The sequence below is a fragment of the Sceloporus occidentalis genome, unplaced genomic scaffold, assembly GCF_023333645.1.
Source record: "Sceloporus occidentalis isolate IW3139 unplaced genomic scaffold, rSceOcc1.0.p SCAF_2, whole genome shotgun sequence".
Classification (NCBI taxonomy): domain Eukaryota; kingdom Metazoa; phylum Chordata; class Lepidosauria; order Squamata; family Phrynosomatidae; genus Sceloporus; species Sceloporus occidentalis.
The window spans coordinates 129,333,685-129,359,930 of NW_028316982.1; the positions used below are offsets into that span (position 1 = coordinate 129,333,685).

General features: G+C 49.3%; 1 protein-coding gene across 1 annotated transcript; it reads left to right on the forward strand.

Moving 5' to 3' along the window:
• Nucleotides 1-14,938: 14,938 nt before the first annotated feature.
• On the forward strand, nt 14,939-21,376 carry NKX1-1 (NK1 homeobox 1). The gene is made up of 2 exons (XM_089508374.1): nt 14,939-15,545; nt 20,523-21,376. Exons 1-2 carry the CDS (start codon nt 14,939-14,941, stop codon nt 21,374-21,376), a joined length of 1,461 nt encoding a protein of 486 aa, XP_089364500.1.
• The last annotated feature ends 4,870 nt before the right edge of the window (nt 21,377-26,246 follow it).

Here is a 26,246-nt window from a genome sequence, read left to right on the forward strand (position 1 = left end):
AACAATAAAATGTCTGTTTACTAAATCTTACTTTACTATTTTCTTCCCTTTTCCTTTATCAAATGAAAATGTTATTTATGTGCAAGTAGAATAACCAGTTTTATAAACCCTTTTCCTCAAGATTTTATTATAAAAGATGCTATGGTATTTATGTATCGTGGTAGTGACAAGATTCTCAGGGTTGAAAAACGAGAGGCTACAAATTCTGCTTTGACTGTAGAGGAGGGGTGCAAGGAGATACAGAATGGTGGCCAATGAGGCCCAATCCATGAAGGCAGCTCTACTATCCCTCAGTGTTTCCAGGAGAGGCAGTTGCCCTCTGCCAATCACCAAACTGTATGAAAGGACTGCCAGCTGTCATCTTTCATTCCATCTTCCTATATTTTCTCAGCATTTCTTCTGTTAGAAATAAGACAAGATGGAAAGGCTGCAGAATATCTTTTATATGGTTATGCTAGGTGCCATCCATTCAGGGACGTACCTAGGATTTTAGGAAGGAGGGGGTCCAGACTAAGTGCCACCATTATAATGGGGCTTGGGTGCAGCGGCACAGCAGCACACACCATTCATTTTTCTAATGGAAGGGGGGGTCCGGACCTCAAGAACCCCCCCCCCTTGGCTACGTCCCTGATCCATTTGGAAACTCTTTTGTCGACGTCCCTATAAAACCCAGAGCTTTACCTGCACACCTTTTTCCATATAGTGGATTTTGTAGCCATTTTTCAAATGGCTCTTGTTGTTGCAATCAGAATGATGAGAGAGTGAGCAAAGCTTAGTTCAGCCAATGCATCTCATGAATTTCAGAATGGCCTGCCATTATTTCTTTTTTCTTTTTTTGGCATTACTCTGTCTCCCAATCTGAGCAACTTTATTCGAGACACCAGCATAATGCCTATGGCAAACAAGTCTCAATGGTGATGGGTCTTCATTCGCCCACAGATAGCATTAGGCCAGCAAATAAGGCAAAACCATTGAGCTGCAGATGCTAATGGAGAATGGGATGTTGAAAGAAAACAAGAGAGAAAGTGGAGGAGGAGCAAAGGAGAGATTATAGTCCTATAACTCAGCATAGCAATATACAAGCAACTAAAATTAATTAGTTAGCAGAGGACAAATGGGCCTAAATCAGACATTAGAAATGGGAATAGAAAGCCAGCATGGTGTAGTGGTTTGAGTGTTGGACTACAACTCTGGAGACTAGGGTTCAATTCCCAGCTTGGCTATGAAACCCACTAGATGATCTTGAGCATGCCATGTGCTCTTAGCTTCAGGGGAGGGCACTGGCAAACCTCCTCTACACAAATCTTGCCAAGAAAACCCATGATAGGTTCACCCTAAGATCACTATAAGTCAGAAACAACTTGAAGGCACACAATAACAGCATACACAAAAACCAATTGTGGAACACTTCAAGCTTCCTAGGCCTTCCATCTGAGGAGTTTATCACACAGGAGGAATTACTCTTAATTTTGAATGAAAAGAAAGTGGGGCCAGAACGCATTCACGTAAAGTCACTAGTTTAGAGAAATTACACGAATGCTCACTGCATTCAAACTGGTTGCCCATTGCCCAAAGATAGCATGCCATTGCCCAAATTTGCTCGTGGCAGTCTATCACGCAATAATGTGAAACCCCATGGTTGCGCTCAGACTGACTTCCCATTGGCCGAATTTGTGTGTGGCGGTCTATCATGCAATAACGTTAAACCCCATGATTGCATTCAGATTGCCATTGGATTATACTTCCAATTTCCCTTGTCTGATAATGTTGGGATATAGCAACTTCGCATGCTAAGCCTTTCTAGTACTATATCTCTATGATGCTTTTAGGCCAAGACCTTTTCTAGGAATGCATGTCAATGGTAGTTTTATTGCTATTAACAACCCCTCCTCACTTCCCCTCCTCATTTCCTGTTTACCATGAGGACACCTAATTACCTTTGTTCTTGGGGTGAAGAAGCAGCAGAGATGAGACTCCATTACTAAACTTGCTTACTAACTAATCAGCATGCCTATGCCTGGAGCTGAGAAGATGCTAGGAGAGCATCTTTCTTAAGATGCATGGAGTCTACCTTTTCTACCTCATTTTTCTTGCAACATGAAGCTAGACCTGTGTATCTCTTCATACACATGATTTTGTAAGTAAACTTATTTTCTTTTTCACTTTTAACCAAGTGAGTGTGTGTTTTTATTGGGGACACGTGGCTGGGAGAGGAGTGAGTTAGATAAAGTTTTATTCCTGCTTGCACCATCATCATCATTTTTCTGCTGAGTAAGCTTTGCTAGTGAGATTAAACAGCCTTGCTTACTTTCTGAGTTTCTAACGATCCTCAAGAAAGAACTACATTTCCCAACAGATAAACTCCTGAAACCTCAGAACAGCAGTCCTTGAACAAAAGAACTACAAAGGAAGATTGGAGAGAGAAACAGCAGAACTGGAGTTCATCCACAGACTTCAGTCCATCAGCAGAGGGTTGAACAAAAACAATGGTTTCCTGGGGCACTATCTCAGACACACAGCCCATCCTCCTAAGGTGTCCTTGACCAGTTCATCACATCTCCTTTCTGGTTCCCAATACTCATTAATATGATTATCTATTCTCCTTGGCTTTAGGCAACATTCCTCCTTTTGCCTTTGTCCCCAAACAGCCATCTAAAATGGAACTTGCCACCTAATCTCCAGACCCACAAGGTTTTGAATTTCAATTGACATTTTCACAAACAATCAGTTTTTTATAGCTATGTCTCTGGATCCTCCACTCCACCCCATGCATCTGAGGAAGTAGGGTCGAGTCTACAAAAGCTCATGCTACCAGCTTTTTTCTTTCAGTTATTCTCAAAGGTGCTACAAGATAGCTTTGCACACAGTATATCTCTACGTGTGGGTTCTCCATCCCACCTTTAACAGAATCATCTTTTCTAACTGTACTGTTTTTAATGGGTTGACTGCCTTTCAGTGTCCTCAAAACTCAAACTCAGTGTTCAAGACAAAACTATTTATTGAATCTATGGCCCAGTACATACCTCCCCGAAAGTCTGGGCTGGAGGCATACGGTTTTCCTGCGGAGGGACACCGCACCATCCAAACTGTGTGGTATCCCTCCGCCCCAAAAAGAGCCTGGAAAAACCAGGTTCTTCTTGGGATGCCGTGCGCACCATTGGCACATTCATGACATAAGCAATGTGCAGCGACATCTATACGCTGTGCATCACTTCTGTCATGATGGTGCCCCCCCATATAGATGGGAGGCCACCATAACGCTGGTGCCCGCATGTCCTAGGGTTCTGGAGCGTGCGGTTGTTGCGCACTCCGGAACCCTAGAATTGGCCAGAGGACGGCACTTCCTGCTCATCTGTCCCAAGCCATAAATAGATATGTTACAGGGTATTTGATCCTTAAGGCACCTGGAGGAAAATAGGCATCTGTTATCAAAGGATGCTTATGAATCCTCTCAGGGGCAATTTCTCCATTCCCTGTCTTCACGCAGGCACATGTATGTGTGGGTGGTACTAGAATACCTTAGCAGGAGTGACAGGACTATAAGTACCTCGTCTTTCCCATCCAGGCTTCCCTCTCACCTTGAAACACATTACTAACGGATGTGATCACCAGAGATGTAAAGTGAGTGGAAGAAAGCGTCATAGGAATCTTATACAGATCGTTTGTGCAACCTAGTGGTCCTTTTCACAGTCAACTTAAGTGAACGCATGTAGGGGAAGATATGGTGGGAATCAGAATTCTGTTGAGCCTGCGAGGAGTCTTTCTGTGTAGACACTGCTTCTCAGGTGCCCTGGATTGTGTCTTTAAAGAATAGTGCCCAAAGGCACTATTGGTCCATGACATATTATTTAAACTATCATGCAAAAGACATCATTTTCGCAAGTTGATTCCCTATGCAGTTTGTCTGTGCAGACACACACACATACAGAGAATGACTTTATATAATAGGATCCATGCTATTTTCTTGCTGTGCTAATTTAAAACTAGGCTGTGATGACCATAGTGATAAAGAAACCTGCCATCTTGGTTAAATCCAAACTCAACATAATCAAATTTGTGGATAAAATTTATTTTAACAATTGCCTGCTGATGTCTCCCATTCAGGCTTACTTCTCTGCACTTTTGGTTTTGTTTCCTAGGGATTTTAGAGGCACAGCAGATTCTCCAGAGATATTTAATTGCTGATCTATTTGCAAATAAAGTGTCCAGATACATATTTGGGTTCAACTAGAGCTGTTTAAATAAGGACTGGAAGGCCCAATGTGAGCTCTGGGACCTGGGGCCTACCAGCCCCCTCCTCAGTCAGCCAAAGGGAACAACACTTCAGCCTCAACTGCAAGCCATATTTTACGTAGGCCTGTTACAGACAGCCAAAATAAAGCTGCTTCGAGTCACAGTGGAGGTATGATGTTTCAATGATGCATGCATCCTAAGAGTCCAGAAGCCACACCAAAGCCACGCTCCAGTCCTTAGGGCTGGAGCATGGCTTTGGTGTGACTTCTGGACTCTTAGGACTCATGCATCATTGAAACATCATACCTCCACTGTGACTCGAAGCAGCTTTATTTTGGCTGTCTGTAACAGGCCATTGCTTCCCAGATTGCTTTCAAGCCTCTAGTACAACCCACATACTTCTCACAAGCTTTGTTGTCTGGGGGGGGGGGGGGGGGTGAACTTTTTAACTGCCTCTGTGCCACTGAAAATTGGTAGCTCAGTAGAAATGTGATCAGTGATAGAAGCATGGAGAGCCACAGAACAGAATGGAGGAACATAGATGTCCCCTGCTCTGAAGGGATGCCACCTTTTTTACAAGTTGGATTTTCTCATTCTTTATTTGAAATGCAAACAGTGAAAATGTTAATAGGGTAGGAAATAAAATTCTTGATATTTCCACAGTAGGACTGGATGTGCAGAACAGCATTAGTCACAATAGGTTTACATTGGATTATATTCTGTGGTGAGTGTGGAATTTAATATTATCTTTATTGTATAAAAAGACTAAACATCAACAGCTTGGAACTTTGAATGAAAGGATAAGTAATCCAGGATTTTCATTTACAACTTAATTACTAGATATTGTATTTTACAGATGTTATGCACTCAGAAAATACATAGATTGAACATTTGGATATAAAAACTCAGGCCATTTCCTTTCTTTCTTTCTTTCTTTCTTTCTTTCTTTCTTTTCTGAAAGAATTGGATACAAAAATTTCTGCAATCCATCATGCATTTTTACTTTACTACATATAAAAAGGGGTCATGCCTTGAAAGGTAACAAAGCAAAGGCCAAGTGGGTGTCTTTGTGGTCCCTCTGTCTCTCTCACCGTCCCCTTCTGCCACCAAGATGTGCACAGCCAGAACTGAGCCTCTGCCCATGTTCTCAGAGCAATGGGAAATTGATGCCAGGACAGGGATTCCTTCCCATTTTGAGGTTCCAAGCCAGGCCCATCTCCTACAATCATAAAATTGTAATAATAATAATAATAATAATAATAATAATAATAATTTTATATCCCCAACAGATAGCAATCCAGCCTCTGCTTAAAGACCTCCAAAGAAGGAAACTTCACCAGACTCTGAGGAAGTGTGTTCCACTGTCGTAAAGCCCTTACCGTCAGGAAGTTCCTCCTAATGTTGAGGTGGAATCTCTTTTCCTGGAGCTTGCATCCATTGTTCTGGGTCCTGTTCTCTGGAGCAGCAGAAAACAAGTTTTTTTGGGGGGAGCTATGTAGCCATGTTCCAGAAGAGTTTGTTCCTGCAGTTTTGCCCACATCTGTGGCTGGCATCTCCAGAGAATGCTGCTGACATAGAACTGAAATCCAAAAGCACTTGGACAATGGTTTGCCATCTTCTCCAGAAACTGTGGGCTCTCCATCTTTTCCAGGTATGCCATCCTTCCCAGTGGTCCTATTGGACCCATGGCTACCGGTTGCCCAGCATCTTGCTCTACCACAGAGCCATCAGAGTGGATGATGGCAAACCATTGCCCAGGTGCTTGTGGATTTCATTTCCATGCCAGCATTCTCTGAAGATGCCAGCCACAGATGCTGGCAAAACGTCAGGAACTCTTCTAGAACATGGCCACATAGCCCGAAAAACCCACAAAAAACTATATAGCTTACTTTATTGTTACATCTAGGTTCTGCAAAATAACTAATCAGTAAAGAAAACTATACTTTGGTACAGATGTCCCTAAAAGCTGACCTCCCATGTATGCAATGAAGAGAGAAAGCACATCTTGGAAGCACAGCAAAAAAAAGTGTGACTGTGTGGGTCAGGAAATCTTTGGTTAGCCCCACTGTGATACTGTGGAAGTTCAGACATGCAATCCAAGCACAAAGTTCATGAAGAGTTCCCGAAACTTTATTAGGATCACAAGCAGAAAACACTCCAACCACATTTTTGTCAAATCTAAAATTGCAAAGTCCAGGACATAGATTATAACCCCCTGCTAACAGGGGGGTCCTGGGCGCTACGATGGTGAGGGTCCAGAATTCAAGCCCAGGAGGGCCAACAGGGGAAGCCAAGGCTCCTCAACCTGAAGACTTCTCTGCCAGGTCCCAGGTAACCAGGCTTCCCTCCAAAACACTCCTCTTCTACTCCCTGAAGTAGGCGTTTCAGCCTTGGACTAGGACTCTGGATTCAAATCCTGGCCTGGTCATGTAAACCCACTAGGTGACCTTGGGCAAATCACACTCTCTCAGCCTCTCCAGAGGAGGCAGTGGCAAACCATCTCTGAACAAATCTTGCCAAGAAAACCCCAGGATAAGCTCGCTTTAGGAGCTCCACGAAGTGGAAAATGACTTGAAGGAACAACAATAACAACAACAACAACAACAGTTTTCTGTTTCTCAACTCTTAGCAGTCTCTGGCAAACGGGAGAGTGTCCCTTAAATTCTTTCCTCCCCCAAGTGTTGTTGTTTTTTAACTTCTACAGAGTTTGTAGGCCTTCCCCTCCCTCTTGGATGACACTATTTTTTGGATGACGCTATTTGGACACTGAGGTCCAAAACAAACACCCTGCAGACATAATCCCGTTTGAGACCACTTTAACCTCCCTGGCTCGATGCTAGGGAATTCTGGGAACTGTAGCTTTAGTGAGCCTCCTCTGTCAGAGAGCTCTGGTGCCACAATCAACTACCATTCCCAGGATTCCCTAGCACTGAGTCCTTGCAGTGAAAGCAGTCTCAAGCTGGATTTTTTTCTGCAGTGTGTCTTGGACCATAAACTGAATTTGCTATATGGTGATGGCTCCTGCACTTGGATGATCTGTCAAACCCAAATCCCCAGACGAGGTTTCCTTGAAAGATCAGAGACCAGGTGGGGACACTAGGGGTCTGTCATTGTGTCCCTTCCAATTATTACCGGTTTTACGGGGATCTTCTCACAGGGTTTTGTTCGCAAGCTTTGTTCAGAGGAAGTCTGCCTTTGCCTTCCCCTGAGGAGGCTGAGAGAGTGTGACTTGCCCAAGGTCACCCAGTGGGCTCCATGCCCGAGCCAGGGTTCGAACCCTGGTCTTGGTCCAACGCCCAGACCGCCCCACCACAAGGGATCCTGGAGGAGAGGTAGCGAAGGACCGTAGTTGCTTTACACCGGAGTCGGGAATCTCTCCAGTCGCTTGGATTTTACAAAGATTCGCTAAGATTTTCAGACTCCCCCAAAGAAATATGGCAAAGGCAATGGAGCCTCACATAAAAGAAGGGGCTTGTCATGAGGAAAAAAACAAGAAGGTGTAACTAGGGAAATTATCAAAGGCTGGATCCGCGGTGTGCAGTAATAATGCGGTTTGATACCGCTTTAACTGCTGCGGATCAATGCTCCGCTCTGGGGCCACAACAAACTACAGTCCCCATAATTCCATAGCATCGAACCACAGCAGTTAAAGCGGTGTCAATCTGGATTATTTATCTTCTGCGGATCCAGACAAAGTGTAGTGTAGAATAATAGTAATACACACAACACCAATAGTCCTACATTGTATTTTCTATGTCTATAAAATTAATCTAGGGTTAATTTAAAACAAAACTCAAAACGCTTGGGTTCCCTGATTTAGTACCTTTGTCCTCCTGCCTTGTGTTCAAGTTCTTCGCTGGGGAGTTTCTAAGGGAAGACCTGACCCTCACGTCTGGAAAAAGAGTTATCCCTTCACCTCCCGCTCCGGATTTTAGCATCCGTGTGGACCGACAACCTTAAAACCGGGATTAGATTCGGTGCCCTTTGATCTGGCCAGAGCCTCGATTTGCCCATCAGGGGAAATGGGTGGAATTGGGAGGCGCCCATCTGTGCAACAGGCAGGGCTTCCCTGTCCTAAACAGTTTATTTCGTTGGCACCTTGGTGAAAGGAAGGCAGCCTGGTTCTTCACTTCTTTTTTGTTGCATGTCTATGCCGCCGTCTCTCCCGGGGGACCCCCAAAAGTGGCTCACAGAGAAAGCATTTTTTGTTTTTATCTCAATAAAATCCAAAGCATACAATCACCTACAATATAAAACCAGGTTCTCTGATGATGCCAGCCTTGCTGGCGAAAGGTTAGGAATAAACTCCTCTAGAACATGGCCACGGAGCCCGGAAAACCCACAAAAACTGTAATATAAAATCACATTAAAAATATACGAAAGTTAAAATGCATGGCTAAAACAGGCACACACACTCCATCAAAACCATCCTGGTGTGATGGTATATCAAATGTCTGCTGAAATAGAAATATATTTTTGCTAGCCATTCAGAGGCAAGCAGGAAAAGAGGCCAGCCTGGAAGGGAGTTCCAGAGGCTGGGAGCAGCCACCGAGGGTGCCTTCTCTCTTGTCCTCACCAAGGGACAGAGAGAAAGCCTTCCCCCGGAAAGAATTTAGCGCTCTGGTGAGGTTCATATGGGGAGATCAGATAATCTGGATCTAAACCGTTATAGGGCTTTATAGACCAGCGCTTTGAATTGTGCTGGGGAAACAAACCAGTGAAGCTGTTTCGACAAGGGAGTGTGACATGCTCCTTATAACTGGCCCTGGTCAGTATTTAGTGTTTTGGACCTGCTGAAGTTTCTGGACAGATGCCAAAGTTGGGCCCAGGTCAAGCAGGTTACATTAGTCCAAACCGGGATGTGATCAAGCGTCTGGAAAACATGCCCTATAGGAAAGACTTAGGGGGCTGGGGATGTTTAGCCTGGAGAAGAGAAGGTTAAGAGGTGATATGATAGCCCTGTTGAAGGGATGTCATATTGAGGAGGGAGCAAGCTTGTTTTCTGCTGCTCCAGAGACTAGGACCCAGAACAATGGATGCAAGCTGCAGGAAAATAGATTCCAGCTCAACATTAGGAGGAACCTCCTGACAGTAAGGGCTGTTAGACAGTGGAAACCTCACTCCCTCGGAGTGAAGTGGAGTCTCCTTCCTTAAAGGCTGGATGGCCATCTGTCAGGGATGCTTTAATGGAGAATTCCTGCATGGCAGGAATGGGGTTGGACTGGATGGCCCTTGTGGTCTCTTCCAACTCTACCATTGTGTCACTGTAGCCAGATCTGAATGGGGCGCAGCTGGCACATTAGTTTAAACTATGCAAATACACTACTGAAAGCTGGGCATCCAGGCTCAGAGGTGAGTCCAGGAGAACCCACAAACTGCAAGCCTGAGATTTCAAGTGGAGTGTAACCCCATCCAACACAGGCAAGGTCCCTAGTCCCTGATCTGCCTAGGACTGGCCAGTCTTGCCTGGATGAAGTCTCAATTGCTTTGCCTTCGTTACAAAAGACGTGGGGATCAGGGAGGCAAAGGGGGGAGAAGGGGGGTTGGGGGTGTCCTGCCTTCCTGAGGGGAGTCCCATCAGGACACACACACACACACACACACACACACAAACCCCTTGAGAAGGGACCGTTTGGTTTGGCCTCCCCGATCCTCACTTCTTTTGTTTTAGGACAAGAAAAAAAGCCGACATTTCTCTCTCTTTCCACATTCCTGTTCTTTTGCACCGAAATCAATCCAAGTGAGGTCCATGCACTGTGTGTGTGTGTGTGTGTTGTGTGTGTTGTGTGTGTTGTGTGTGTGTGTGAAAAAGAGAGACCCGGATCGGGTGCAAAGAGGGGCGATTTTTGCCCCCCCCCCCTCGATTTCTGATCCTCTCTCTCTGTCTCTGTGTGCCTTGTCTCTTCCAGTCGCTTGTCTATTTTGCCCCTTCACGGCTTCCTCGTCCTTCGATGAGATTGCTCCTTTCTCATTACCAACCTTAATAGACCTTTCAGACCTAATTCCGGGGGGGCTCCCAGATATTATCTGACCCGTATAATTAATTAATTATAGCCCCAATATTATAGATTATTAAAAATAGCATAACTAATAGTGTCATAGCTCAAAGCTGTCGCCTTTAATAGTCAACATTGTCTCGGTCCTCCCTTATCAGGCCGGGACACCCGGTGAGAATATTGATTCTGGTAATTTTCGCCATCATCTGCCATCCTGACGGGCCTTTGTCAGATTTCCTCCCGAGTCGGAGCTCATTTGGAAGGAAGCCGGGAAGAAGAAGCGCGCGGGGTCAGCGCCGCCACCGCCGCCACGTTTGCCGTTTGCGAGAGGCTGCAGCCAAATAGAGAAGGAGGGGGACAGAGAGGGAGAGTTGGGGAGGGAAACCCACAGGATCTCTATCATCATCATCATCATCATCATCATCATCATCATCATCATCGTCATCATTCTACTTTCTTTTCCTTTCCCTTCTCTCCCCTTTTCTTTGAGTCTTTTGTTGTTTCTCAAGATCTGGCCCTCTTTCTCTGCAGCCAACGAAGGAAGGAAGGAAGGAAGGAAGGAAGGAAGGAAGGAAGGAAGGGGGTCCTTTCCCGTCGTCCCCCCCCCCCCCATCTGTCCAGCTCCAACCCGGAGCATCTGATACCCCCCATCGGCCTCCTTCCCGATCGGGCCGCCTTGAGACCTTTGTAGGTGAACCCAAAGGATCCTCGAGGTTCATGCCCTCCCAGGGATGAAGCTGAGTCCCCCCACACACACACTTCGGAGCCCCCCCCCCCAGGCTGCCTGCAATCCTCTGCCCCGGAGGAGCACCTCTTTGGGAGGAAGCCCCACTGAACGCCAAGAGGGCCCTACGGGGCTTCAAGGAGCACAGAAACCCAGGAGGCCATCCAGTCCCACCCTCTTCTGCCATGCAGGGACTCATAGAGTTGGAAGTGACCACAAGGGCCAACCAGTCTATCTTGGCTTCTTTTGTTTTTGTTATATGTTAATATGGTAATAAAAATGCTTATCAATAAGGTTATCGTAGAAATCATAGAATCATAGAGTTGGAATTGACCATAAGGGCCATCCAATCCAACCCCATTCTGCCATGCAGGAACTCTCAATCCAAGCATCCCCGACAAATGGCCATCCAGCCTCTGCTTAAAGGCCTCCAAGGAAGGAGACTCCATCACTTTCCGAGGGAGTGTGTGCCACTGTTGAACAGCCCTTACTGTCAGGAAGTTCCTCCTAATATTGAGGTGGAATCTCTTTTCCTGCAGCTTGCATCCATTGTTCTGGGTCATATTCTCTGGAGCAGCAGAAAACAAGCTTGCTCCCTCCTCAATATGATATCCCTTCAGGTATATAAACAGGGCTATCATATCACCTCTTAGCCTTCTCTTCTCCAGGCTAAACATCCCCAGCTCCAAGTCGTTCCTTATAGGACATGGTTTTCCAAGGGGGCGTCGGAGAAAGTGGTGGAGAGCAAGCCAGCGAGAGCCTTTCCCCGAAGCAGAGTAGCCCTTGACCCTCTGCCCCTCGACAGCTCCATCCCCAGCCTCCATCCCTCTTCTGCCTCCCTCTGGTCAGGAAATGCGCGAGAAAGGGAGGAAAGACCTCCGTTTTTTAATAGATCCTCCGAGGATTTCCCCCAGGAGCCTTCTTGCACCTTCTAATTATGATTCATGCGCGTGATAATATTAATTTAATAATCAGGGAGCTGTGCAGGAAGCATTAACCTCAATTAAGCTCATTACCGGACCAACCTGGAAATCCCCGGGGCTTCTCAATCTTCCACCGGGAGGAGGAGGAGGAGGAGGAGGAGGAGGAGAAGGGGGCAGTCTGGTGACAAGACACGGGGGAAGGGGGGTCGGATCGGATCTGGAGGAATTATCCGCTTTGGCACCGCTTGAACTCTTTGTCTGGGAATTCCATAGCCTTGAGACAAAAAAAGAGTTAAAGCGGTGCCAAACCAGGTTATTTCTCCAGTGTGGATGCAGCCTAGGAATTGTAGTTTATTGAGGCATGAAAATTTTATTTTATTTTATTTTATTTTATTTTATTGGAGCCATGGCAGCTAAAGTGGTGCCGAGCGGGATTAATTCTGCGGTATGGACACCGCCTAGGAGTCAGTTTTCAGAAGACGAGCTTCTGGCTGCCTTGCAATGCTTCTGGGGGGGTCTTTTTGCCCCGACGTGGCGAGCGGAGGGGACCTCTTCCAGGCGTTCCTTGAAGCCGCTTGGCTTCTAGTTAATGTGTCCCCCCCCGGGAATGTGCGATTCCCCCCCAGGAACCCCGACGTGGCCCACGCGGGAAGGGGAAGCAGGAGCTCCTCCTCCGGCCGTGACCTTCCTCCGCTCTGTGCTCCAGTTTGCCCTCCTCCAAGGGGGAATGGGGGGATCAGAGGCCCCCCTCCCTTGTAAATCCACTCGAGTGACCTTCCCAAGAGAACAAGGGCTGCTAAACTGTTTTACCACCACGATAAATGTCCTTAATTACCCGGCGATGCTCCAGGGCCATGATGGATGATGGAGCCAAGGGAGGGAAAGGCTCCTAGGGGGGTGGGGCAGACTGGGCTAGGGGCAGATCTCATTCAAAGGGGAGCTTGGGGGTCAGGAGCCCCGAGGAGATCAAAGCTAAGAGGGAACCCTAGACGGGAGACATACAATCCTAGAATCCTAGAGTTGGAGGAGACCACGCCATCCAGTCCAACCCTATTCTGCCATGCAGGAACTCTCCGTCAAAGCATCCCCTTTGACAGATGGCCTTCTAACCTCTGCTTTAAAACCTCTAAGGAGGAGACCCCGCTTGTTCCATCCCCATGGCTGCCCTTCTCTCTCCCCCCCCCCCCATCTAGGAAGCTAAGCCCAGGTGGCAGGGCCCCCGATTGGGATCCCCGGGTCGGAAATGGACTTCTTGGACAAGATTTGGAGGCTCTCCCCTTGGAGTAACGGGCCGAGGAGGGGGCAAGGAGGGCCAGGCTTCCCGGGGACCCCGTCACAAGAGAGAGAGAGAGAGAGAGAGAGAGAGAGAGAGAGAGAGAAGTGGAGATGGCAGATGGATGGCAATGTCGCAAACGAGCCTCTAATTGACAATCAATTGTGATTAGGAGCCAGGGAGGGGTACCCCTCTGTTTCACTGCTTTAACTCTTTTTTGGCTCAAGGCTATGGAATTCTGGGAGTTGGCGTATGTTGTGAAGCCCGGCCCCACAACATACGCCAACTCCCAGAATTCCATAGCCTTGAGCCAAAAAAGAGTTAAAGCAGTGCCAAACTGGTTCATTTCTTCAGTGTGGATGCAGCCAAGAAGGCTGCTTTCCGGACAAAGCCTCGTCTGCCCCTCCAGCCTTCCTCCTCCTCCTCCTCCTCTTCCTCCTCCTGCCTTGGTCCCAATGGGCTGCTCCTGTCCGAGCCGGACCCAAATGACAGCTGATTGCTTTCCCCATTATGCCTTCCCTAGTTTTAATTTCTCCTTTCCAAAGGATCATTGCTCGCGGTAATTGCCAAGGACCTGCCCTTGGATGTGTCACCAAGCCTCCGTGGCAGGGGATGGAGGGAAGGAGGGAAAAAAGAAGAAGAAGAAAAGAAATAAAGGAATAATTTATTTTTTAAAAAACCTTAATTCTTCGTTAATTCCTTCTCTTGGCTCCCTTTTTTGACAGATCGTGCAACCAGGACAGAATTAATTTCGTTTAAACGATCAAACCGGAGAAAGTTGCGGCAGACAGAGGGGCATAAAGCCCAATGCCCTGTTCTTTTTTTTCTAATTTATATTTTAGATAAAAATTCTTTTAAAATACAATAAAATCGTGGCTAGAAAAATGCGGATAATGTCTTGCTCTCCGGGGATTGATCCGACGCTTTGTTCCATGATGATTTGTATTGCATTCACCTCTGTTGTTACCCGCCTCGATCCGCAAAAGGGAAGAGGCGGGATATAAAGAAAGGCTTTATGATTCAAATAAAAAATACTTGATGATGATGATGATGATGATGATGATGATGATGATGATGATGATGCTAATTCGAGAACGTTGCTACGAATTGGGCATTGTGGGCCGCTAGTGGGGGAAAAGCCCTTTGAAGGGGGGGAGCGAGCGCTTCTGGCCCGAGCAGGCCACGAGAGAAGGGCCTTCCTCCTCTTCCTCCTCTTCCTCTTTTTTCTCCTCCTCCTCCTCCTCCTCTTCTTCCTCCCTTTCTTCCTTCTCTTCTTCTTCTTCCTCCCCTTCCTCCTTTTCCTTCTCTTTTTCTTCTTCTTCCCTCTCTTCTTCCTCTTCCTCCTCTCCCACCTCTTCCTTCTCTTCCTCCTCTCCCTCTTCTTCCTCCTTTCATCAGGATCAAGGGGGGCTGGTATGGGGAGACCTCCCTTGGCTGGCGGTGACTCTGGAGGGGTCCACCTGAGAGTCCCAGGAGGGCCAAGGGAGTTGGAGGTGCCAACAGGGGGCAGGAGCTTCCTTTGCGCCCCTCCCTCCTTCCCACCCCATAGGGCTCCTGAGCTGCCTTCCTGTCAATCAAGGAGGGGGGTGACAAAGCCCCCTGCTCCCCCCCCCCCAGACATACTCCATGAGAAGGGTTCCCTTGCAGCCCGTGGCAATAGAAATCGGAGGCAGAAAGGAGACAGTTGGGGGGGGCTGGCTTCCAGGGAGGGAGGGGAGGGGGCGAGGGGTCTCCTTTCCCTCCCTCCCTCCCTCCCTCTCCTGCCTCCCTCCCCTTCACTGGCGGAGTCATGAACCTCGTGAGCCGCGACCGGGCTCAGGTGGGTGACGTCTCTATTCCAGCCCCGGCGGAGGAGGAGGAGGAGGCGGCGGTGGCGGCTTGCCTTCCTCCGGAGCGCCTCTCCGGCTGCGGCTCGGGCTCGGGCTGCGTCCGTCGGGGGGGCGGCATGGAGGGCCAGGCCGAGCAGCGCCTCCCGCCCGGCGGCGACCTCCCTCCGGGCTTCCCTTGCCCTCTCGGCCGGGAGCGGCCCGGAGCAGAGGGCGCCAGCCCCAGCAGCAGCGCCAGCAGCACCACTCCGGGGGGCCCCGAGGGGGCGGGCGCCGCTTTGCCCGTGGCCCTGGTGCACCGGACCACCTCCTTCTCGGTGCTGGACATCCTGGACCCCAACAAGTTCAACAGCCGGAGCCGCCGAGCCTGCGCCCTCCTCTACAAGGCAGCCAGCGCCGTCGTGGCCGGAGAGGAAGGCGGACGCTACACGCGGGTGGGCCCCGAGGAGGAGCAGGACGAGCAGCAGGAGCAGGAGGACCGGGACGGGGCGGACGTCGAGGAGGAAGAGGAGGCATCGGAGGCCAAGGCCCTGGCCCAGGAGCTCCAGAGCGGCGCCCGGAGGAGGAAGAGTAAGTACCGGCTTCCTTGGCCCCGACGGCTCTTTCTGGCCCTGGGAAAGCGGAGGAGGAGGAGGAGGAGGAGAAGGAGAAGGAAGAGGGGGCTAAAACCTCCCGAAGGAGCCGCCGACCGGGGCTACTCAGTCCCGGGAAGAAAGGCCCTTCCTCCTCGGTTCTTGTTAGACTGAGTAAATTGTGATTTCTATGTAGAGAGACCTTGTAGACCCTTTGAGACTCATTGAAAGAAAGAAATGGGCAGCAGGAGCTTTCCTAGACTTCAGTCCACTTCCTCAGATGCAGTTGGATATGATAATAATGATAATGATAATAATAATGTAGAGAGATCTTGTAGCACCTTTGAGATTCACTGAAAGAAAGAAGTTGGCAGCATGAGCTTTCCTAGACCACAGTCCACTTCCTCAGATGCAGTTGGATATAATAATAATATTAATAATGATAATGTAGAGAAAGAAATGGGCAGCAGCAGCTATCCTAGGCTTCAGTCTACATCCTCAGATACAGTTGGAGATAATAATGATAATGATAATAATGTAGAGAGATCTTGTGGCACCTTTGGGACTCACTGAAAGAAAGAAGCTGGCAACAGGAGCTTCCCTCCTTCCTCAGATGCACAGATACGTACTGATTCTCCAACTAACCCTGCTATAGCTTGGGATTTCTGTGTGGATCGGATCGTCAGGACCTTTTCTGGGCCTCCGGAGAGTCCCGCTGCCCCCTTGCCGTCCCCTGCGCCTCCCTCCCGGCCTCCGTCGGCTCCTTCCTCCCGGCGACAGGTTCAATTTTCTCTCCCTCCTTCAGCTTTCTTTCTCTCTTTTTTTCTTTCTTAAGGACAAATCAGACTAATTGTGACAAAACGCTGGTTATCTCTGGAAAAACAATTAAATCCCTTCGATTACATTTAAAGTAAAATGTGCTTAGCAGCGTAAAGAGGCTGCTGGGTTGCGGGGGAGGGATGGCCAGGGTCCCGGAGAGGCGCGCCGGGCCCAGGCGGTCGATATCCTATTATCGAGTGGCGCATATCTCTTTCAAGCACCTGGCCAACTCCCGCCTAACGTCTAAATTATAGGGTCAAAATTCGGATAATTACTCGATTAAAACCTATTACACTTATTAGGGCTGCCGATCGACCGGGGAGGGCGTTCGACCCGGCGCTAGATTGCTTTGGCCTCCCCCCCCCCAAAGACCCCCCCAAAGGCCCCCCAGTCCCAGCAAGGGACGCCGGACGGAGATGGGAACTTCCCACCTCCGATTTCTCCTCCAGCTTCTCCTGGGAGGCCCTGGCAGCAGAGCAGGGACCCCAAGGCTAGAGGTGCCCCCCGCCGAAGGCTGGCCCAAGCCACCCCTGCGCTGCATCTGATCCTCTTAGAGCCACAGAAGCATAGGGTCCTAGAGTAGGAAGGGACCCCCAAGGGCCATCCAGGCCATACAAGAACTCACAGCCAAAGCATCCCGGACAGATGGCCATCCAGCCTCTGTTGAAAGACCTCCAAGGAAGGAGACCCCTCTGCACTCCCAGGGGTCAAACAGCCCTTACTGTCCGGACGTTCCTCCTAACGTTGAGGTGGAATCTCTTTTCCTGCAGCTTGCATCCATTGCTCCATGTCCTCTTCTCTGGAGCAGCAGAAAACAAGCTCCATCCTCAATATGACATCCCTTCAAATACTTAAAACAGGGCCATCTCTTCGCCTTCTCTTCTCCAGGCTAAACATGCCCAGCTCCCTAAGTCTCCAACTCCCTAGGTTTCCAGGCCTTTCCCCATTGTGCCCTCCCTGCTCTGGACGGGGTCGTCCCTCCAGCTGCCCCGCCAGAGCTGCCCCGCGCGGCCCCCGCTTCCTCCCGGCCCCAGCCGCAGAAGGCACCCGCTTTGAGAGCAGCCTCCACGGCTGGCTGCCCGGCTCTCTGGAGAATGTCTCGGGCCAAGAGCCGCAGAAGGGGGCTCGCTTGAGGGAGGCCTGGACGGCGGAACTGCCAGCCCGCGTCTCCTTCCCGCAAACTCTCCAATCCCTCCAGCCAGGAGACGGCTTTCGCCGATCAAATGGAACCAAGGTATCTGAGGAAGGAGACTGAAGGCTAGGAATAGGAAAGATCCTGCTGCCCATTTCTTTCTTGCAGTCACTCTTAAAGGGGCTACAAGATCTCTCTACATCATCATCATCATCATCATCATTATTATTATTATTATTATTATTATTATTATTATTTCCGACTGCACCTGAGGAAGTAGACTTTCGTCTAGGAAAGCTTCTGATGCCAACTTCTCTCTTTTGGTCAGTCTCAAAGGTGCTACATGATCTCTCTCTACATTATTATTATTATTATTATTATTATCCTCATTGTCATCATCATTATTATACCTAACTGTATCTGAGGAAGTACACTGAGGCCTAGGAAAGTTCCTGCGGCCAACTTCTCTCTCAATGAGTCTCAAAGGTGCTACAAGACCTCTCAATGTTATCACCATCATTATCATCATCATCATCATCATCATCATCATCATCTCCCACTGTATCTGAGGAAGTAGACTTTTGTTTAAGAAAGCTCCTGCTGCCAACTTCTCTCCTTCAGTGAATCTCACAGGTGCCACACGATCTCTCTCTCCATCCCAAACGTAGCCAAGTTCACTTGATCCGGCAATCGGCCTTTCTAACCCCGCTCTTCTCTTTCGGCCCCTTTCCTTTCCTAGCGCAAGCGGTGGAGTTTGGGGTGCTACTATTCCTTTGGGTCGGAGGGGCCGATCTTTCCAAGCCGGGCTTTTTTTGCTTTTTGCTGATGCAGAAAACGGTGGGCCTGGCTTAGGCTCGGGGCCGGAGGAGGAATCGGGTTTAGCCTTGGTTACAGTTTGGAGGAAGTAATGGTTGTAAGAGCCCCCTTCGTTTTATTTTACAGACAGAAAGAGACGGGGGGGAAAAGGTCTGTCCGGGACCCCATGTTTCCGCTGTCAGCTCGGCACCCGATTGTGTGTGTGTTGTGTGTGTTGTGTGTGTGTGCTTTGCAGTCGCCTGTCCATGAAATTTACAGGGTTTCTCGTAAGCAAGGAATCCTCCGAGGCGGTTTTGCCAGTTCCTTCCCCTGGAAGGGTTTATTTGGCGGCTTCCCATCCGAGTACTAACCAGCGCTGAGCCGGCTTAGCTTAGCTTCCAAGAGCCGAGGCGATCTGGTCCTTCGAGGGTCTTTTCGGCTTCCTCGCCTGGGCCTTGCTCCCGGCGGAGGTGCCCAAGAGGCCCGAGGGAAACTTCTCAGGGAGTTGGGGCCCCTTCGGAGGATCCGCCTTCGGCCAACCAACCCATAGAAGCCCCTTCTTTGTCCCCAAAGACTTTCTCGCTTTCTTCCCAAGCGGGCTTTCTCTTCTTCCTGGGGCGGGAGATTTTTTCCCCAGAGTTTGTGTGTATGTATGAGAGAGAGGAAATTAGACGGACAGAATGAGAGAGAGAGAGAGAGAGAGAGAGAGAGAGAGAGAGAGAGAGAGAGAGAGAGAGATGGAAGTAGAGAGAATGAGAGAGAGAGAGGGAGAGAGGGAGATGAAAATAGAGAGATTGGTTAAATCTCTAGGGCCAAAGGGCCCGGTCGGGATCTTCGACGGCAAGAGCTTCAGTCCTTGGGACCCGATGTTGGGGATGCTTAGGTTTCTCTTGGAAAGGGCCAACTGGACCTCCTTTGGTGGCCTCCTTGGGAACTCCTCCGAGCCTCTTTGCAGCCGGGGCTCCCCTCCAAGAAGTCTCCCGAGAACCAAGCTGCCTGGGAAAAGCGGGAAGGAGGCTGGCGCTTGGAAGCGGGGAAGGCAGGCAGGCACCTGGCCCGGACCCCCAGCGCCTCTCTTTCCAAAGAGACCCAGGCGTCCAGGCCCTAAGTTGCAACCAAAGACATTCCTTCAAACCCTTCCACGGCCCAGATCTCTAGAGAAGGCGGTGTATGGAGTGTGGTGGCGTTTCCCTCCTTGGAGGTCTTTAAGCAGAGGCTGGATGGCCATCCGTCGCTTGGGGATGCTTTAATTGAGAGTTCCTGCATGGCAGAAGGGGGTTGGACTGGAGGGCCCTTCTTGGGGTCTCCTCCAACTCTAGGATTCTCTGATTCTACAAGTCCTTCTCCCTTGTCCCTGGCCCTCCTCCGCAATAACCCTGGTTGAGCGGAGGCCGTCGCGAGAGAAGCCCTGGGGAGGCTCAAGAGGGCCCCCCCCCCCCCATGGCCTCTCCTTCCTCCCAAGAGGCCGCCAAGGGAGATGAGCCCAGGGGCACCAGGCGCCTTCCCCCTTCGCCAGGGCCCTTTCAGCCCTCTTCGGCCCAGGAGGCATTTCCAAAGGGCGCCACGGACGGACACTTCCAGGTCCTTTGTCTTGGAGTTGGCCTTCCTTTTCCCGGAGTGTCCTCCCTTTGACAAAGACCGGTTAGGAGGGCCCAGGCCGGCAGGAGCAGAGGCGGAGAAGGCTGGGGCTGCGGCGAGGAGCCTAGAGGGACTCGAAATTGATCTGGCCAAACTCCTAGGGAGCCCAGCCCCCTCGAGAAATGATGATGATAATCATCATCATCATCATCATCATCATCATCAATATTTATACCCCACTCTTCAGCCCAAAGGCGATCAGAGCGGCTTACAAATTATAAGAGCAGAGGGACGTATCCCTTTTTGTACCGATGGGGCTTAAGACTGTTCCCGGCTCCTCTTGGACGGCAAGGAGGGCCTGAGTTTGCCCCGGTCCTCGGAGGGAGGGAGGGGAGTGCTGGAGTCCCCATCCCCCCACCCTGCCGGCCAGGCTTCACCCCCTCCGCCCCCTCCATCCCCCGGGGTCCCTGATCCCCCTCCGTACAAGAGGGAAGGGCCCGACTTTACTCGGCCATCCCCAGGTGGTCTTTGCGGGCCTCTTGGGAGTCCGACGGGAAGGAGGGAGGGTTCTCGGGGTCCAGAGGGAGCTGGGACATGGTTCGGAGGATACCCGGCGCCCTCTTCATGCGCTCCCGCTTCTCTTTTGCTTAGGGCCCGGGGAGCTCTACCAGAGCGAAGAGGCCCAGCTCGACGGGAGCCACCGAAGGAGCCCCAGCGCGGAGAACGGAGCCCTGGACGAAGAGGAGGAGGAGGAGGACGAGGAGGAGGAGGAGGAAGAGGAAGAGGAGCTGGGCGGTGAAGAGAACGAAGGCGGCGGCCTTGGGGGCCCCGTCGAGGCGAGCTGTGGCCCCAGCGCGGAGGGAATCGGGGCCCCAGTGCCTCCCCCGCCCCCTCCTCCTGCTCCGGTTCCCCCTCCATCCCATCCACAAGGGCCTTCCCCTCCGGGCTCCCAGGCGCCGTCGTCCGGCAAGGCCAAGCGGAAGCGCCCGGGCTCGGACTCTAAGTCGGGCAAGCCCCGCCGGGCGCGGACGGCCTTCACCTACGAGCAGCTGGTGGCCCTGGAGAACAAGTTCAAGGCCACGCGGTACCTCTCCGTCTGCGAGCGCCTCAACCTGGCCCTCTCGCTCAGCCTCACCGAGACCCAGGTCAAGATCTGGTTCCAGAACCGGCGCACCAAGTGGAAGAAGCAGAACCCCGGCGCCGACACCAGCGCCCCGACGGCAGGAGCAGGAGCAGGCGGAGGCGGAGGCGGAGGGGGAGGAGGCATCGGGGGCATCGGGGCCGGGGGGCTCTCGGGGGCGCTCAGTCCGCTCAGCCACTCGCCCCCGATGGGCAGCCACGGCCTGGCCATGCATGGACCCCCGGGGCCCTATGGAGGACACCCCGCCGGGGGCCTCGTCTGCGCCGCCCAGCTCCCCTTCCTCCCCGGCCCCGCCGTCCTCTCCCCTTTTGTCCTTGGATCCCAAACCTACGGCGCCCCGGCCTTCTACGCGCCCCACCTCTGAAGCCAACCCTCCTCCTCCTAGGACCCTCTCCCCCTCCGCTGCTGCCTTGGCCTGCCAAGCAGGAGACTGGCGGTCCCCCGACGGCACCCACCTGGACCCCCTCGTTTCTCTGGAGCTGCTCACAGACTAGTTCAGGAGGAGCCGTCGGCATGAAAGGCCCACCGATTGCCGAAGGGAAAGCTGGGAAGGACGCCCCGTCTAAGCTGCTTTGAGCAAGGTTTGGCCCTCGCTTGCGGAGAACCGGCATCGTTGGGGTTTTGGGGTCTTTTTTATGTGGGACCCTCAGAGGGAAAACCGAGGGATGCAACGTCGGCTGCGTGGAGAGTGGAGTTTGGCACCGTTTTTTAGTGTCTTGTCTGAATGCTATGGAATTCTGGGAATTGGAGTCTGTTGTGGGGCCCAGAGCTCCGCTCTGGGCCCCACAACAGACTCCAATTCCCAGAATTCCATAGCATTCAGACAAGACACTAAAAAGCGGTGCCAAACCGCATTATTTCTACACTCTCCATGCAGCCCTCCCTCTTCGGTCTCTTTTGTAAATAGTCCGGCGGCTGTCGAGCCTTTCTCTCTCGGTGGTCCTTGCTTTCCTTGCGACCCCCCTCCTCCCTTGACCCCCGATGACTCTCAGGGCAAAAGAAGAAACGTGTCCCTTTGGTGGCATTCGTTGCAAAAAAGAAAAAAAAGTCAAATACGGACTTCACTTTCGTGATGCCACTTTTTTTTTTAAAAGACATTTCAGCCTAGGTTTGTTTCGTTTTGTAAAAAAAATAATAATTAAATTAAAAGGGAAAAAAAGAGAAAGAAACAACGGGTTTTTTAAAAAATCAAATCCGAACGAGTGGGAACGTCTTAAATGAAATTCGTTCAAAAAGCAGTAAAAAAGAAAGAGGCAACCTTTTTAAACAAACCAACCAACAAACCATCGATCCCCTATGTATATTTCTGGTTGTTATTTAAGAAAAGAAATTACTTTTTAATGTGTGTATAAAGGACGAAAGGAACGCGACTCTAAAGGATATAGAAAGCACTTTGCTGGAAACCTACACCAATAAATAATAATAATTAAAAACAAACAAAAAAAGCGAGTCGGCATTGCTTTGTCCGAATGGCCGTTTCTGAAAGCTTTAAAAAGCCGAAGATCTGCGGGAGAGATTTTCACTGTCTTTTAAAAATATATATTTTATACAGGTTTTAAATGGTTTTATTCGTGAGCCGCCTTGGGTCGCATTTGTGGGGGAAAGGCGTCACAGAAATGAAACTAGATAGATGATAGATAGATAGATAGATAGATAGATAGATAGATAGATAGATAGATGAAATGAGATAGAAAGGTAGATGAAATGTGTGCGTATGTAAGAGAAAGAGTGAGAGATGAAATGAGACAGATAGACAAATAGATAGATATAGACAGATGAAATGTGTGTGAGAGAGATATATAAAATGAGACAGACAGATAGAAAGATAGATAGATAGACAGACAGACAGATAGATGAAATGTGTGTGTGTGAGAGAGATAAAATTAGATAGATAGATAGATAGATAGATAGATGACGTGTGTGAGAGAGGATGAAAGCTATACAAATGAAATGTGTGTGTGTGAGAGAGATGAAATTAGATAGATAGAATGAGAGAGAGAGATGAAAAGAGATAGATTAAAAGAGATAGAAAGATAGATAAATGTGTTTGTGTGCGTGAGAGAGAGGAGATGAAATGAGATAGAGACACAGACAGACAGATATAGATATATGAAATGTGTGTGAGAGAGAGATGAAATGAGATAGATAGATAGATGAAATGTGTGCAAGAGAGAGAAGATATATATATATCTTCCATATATATATATATATATATATGGAGAGAGAGATGAAATTGTGTGTATGTGTGTGAGAGAGACATGAGAGATAGAAAGATAGATAGAAAGATAAAATTGTATGTATGTGTGAGAGATGAAATTTGATAGAATGAGAGAAAGAGATGAAAATAGATAGCTAGATAGATGAAATGAGATAAAAAGATAGATGAAATGTGTGTGTGTGTGTAAAAGAGAGAGAGATGAAATGAGATAGACAGACAAAAACAGATAGATATATGGAATGTGTGTGAGTGTGAGAGAGAGATGAAATGAGATAGATAGATAGATAGATAGATAGATAGATAGATAGATAGATAGATAGATAGATAGATAGACAGACAGTGTGTGAGAGAGATGAAAGATAGATAGAGAGATAGATAGATAGATCGAGAAATAGAGAGAGAGAGATGAAATTGTGTGTATGCGTGAGAGAGATAAAATTAGACAGATAGAATAAGAGAGAGATTAAATTAGATAGACAAACGGATGGATGGATAGATAAATGGATGGATAAATGGATGGATGGATAGCCCCGGCAACGATCCAGCCCGAGGGAAGGGCGTTTGGATTGAAAACGGGAGCGGGGAGGAGGAGGAGGAAGGTCCGCTTTAGGGCCCGTTTATTGCCGCGGGGAGTTTTTCCAAAGAGAGGAAAACGGGCCGGACGTATAATAGAGATCAAGCCCAGAACTCCTCCTGGTTTATTAATACGAGTTTGAAAAAAGACTGATTCCAAGTTGGTATTGTCTAGCTGCATCCACACTGGAGAAATAACCCGGTTTGGCACCGCTTTAACTCTTTGTCTGGCTCTTTGCTATGGAATTCTGGGAGTTGGAGTTTGTTGTGGGCCCAGAGCGGAGCGGAGCTCCGCTCTGGGCCCCACAACATACTCCAACTCCCAGAATTCCATAGCAAAAAGCCAGGGCAGTTAAAGAGGTGCCAAACCGAGTTATTTCTCCAATGTGGATGCAGCCGGATCCAGCCATGCAAAAATGGAGGACATGACCAAAGAATAGCTGCCAAAACCAAAAACCAGGTCGTGCTTCTTCGCGATGCGAGCGCATTTGGCCATTCCTCCTGGAGAGGAAGTTGAAGTGGAGGACACGTCCTGGAAAAGGAGGACATCTGGCCACCCTGGCCTAGGAGGACTGCCTTGGTCAAAGGAGGTGGCCCTCCATATCCACGGATTTCTTTTTATCCTCCGATTCCACCATCCACGGCTTGGGGGAAAAACCTTTTTATAGATAATTTCCAAAAACATTTTTATTATGATTATTTGGGGGATTTTAAACAAGAAACCTCATTTTAGGCTGCCTTTGTATTGAGTGGGACTTGATTATCCACAGTTTGGGGGTATCCGCGGGGTCCCTGAAACAAAAGCACCAAAACACCGATAGAAACAGCAATTCGCCTCCTAGACTTTTGTTGACAGCTCTATTGCACATGTTGCCTTTCATTCGTATTTTTCTGATGCACTGATCTCCCTTGAAACGCCTGGTTGCTTTGCAATGTGCCTCTAGAACCCTGTACCTCTAGAACAATGCAGCTCTAGAACCCTGAGCAAAACATAAGGCTTGATATTGTACTTTACCAGCAAGAAACCATTGACTGAAACTACATTAAATTGAAACTATTCCTTCCGTTTGACTATTGTGCAGAAATTTAGAGGGGGGAAACCCTTCCAAGTTGCACCGTGTCCTCAAGAAGCCCCTTCCTTAACAGACTGGCTCTTATGAGAAAGAAAGGCACTGGGTGCGAGTCTTACCTGCGGCTCCCCCCAAAAAGGACTTTTAAAGCAGTGATGTCCAAACTCTGGCCCTCCAGGTGTTTTGGACTTCATCTCCCAGAAGCCCCAGCCACCCTGGCCAGTAGCCTAGGATTCTGGGAGCTGAAGTCCAAAACACCTGGAGGGCCAGAGTTTGGACATCACTGTTTTAGAGGGATCCAATCCTCTCCCTTCGATTCCCAGCGAAGGCAGGCTGCCAAGTAGAGACATTTCTCCGAAGGGGACAGCAAACAGGGACGTAGCCAAGGGGGGGGGGTCTTCCATTAGAAAAATGAATGGTGCGTGCTGCTGTGCTGCCGCAGCCAAGCCCCATTATAATGGTGGCACTTAGTCTGGACCCCCCCTTCCTAAAATCCTAGCTACGTCCCTGCAAACGGGGTGCTTTTTAGTCCTGCACAAAATGGAGGACATTTGGAAATCCCTCCTGGACAGAAGGATGGAGTGTACCTCCGCCTGACACTGCTGCATCCACACTGGAGGAAGAACCCGCTTTGAGACCACTTCCACTGCTGCCACGGCTCCACACTATGGAAATTCTGGGAGCTGCAGTTTCTCGTGGCACCCGAAGGAAGGGAAATTTCAGCCTCCTGTCCGGGAGGAATTCCGAAATGTCCTCCATTTTTGAGCAGGACTAAGAAACTCATTGCTGTTCCCCTTCAAGACATTTCTCTGCTTGGCAAGGGAGAGGATGGGTCCCTCTGAAGTTGCCGAAGTTGTTGAAGTTGTCTTTTAGGCAAAACTCGCACCCAGAGCTTTGCTTCTCGGAGGGGGAAAGGAGAGGCAAGGCAATCTCTTAAGCAAAGGGCTGCTTCAGGACACGATGCAAACTGGAAGGGCCTTTTCTCTCCCTTTACTTCCCCCCCCCCTTTTTCCCAAACTTCACAACTCCCAGTGGGATGGGATTCTGCGAGATGAAATAATAATAATAATAATAATAATAATAATAATAATAATAATAAAGTGCAAAACCTTTGAAGGGTCAAGTTTGGCAACCGCAGATTTAGCACAGTGGGCAAAGAAATGAAAGCAACCATTGAAATGTCAAGAGTTTGGGGCTTGCAAAAAGCACTCCTTGAAGCCTCTATCTTGCTCCAGATATTGCAAGCCAACACAGCTTTTGAGCAAAGATCAGGAAGATACCTTTGAACACAGAATAAAGTCTGTAATACAGCTGTAAACAAACCTGTAAACAATGCAGTTCTAGGAGGGTTGTGCAGGTTCTGTCTCCTTGCC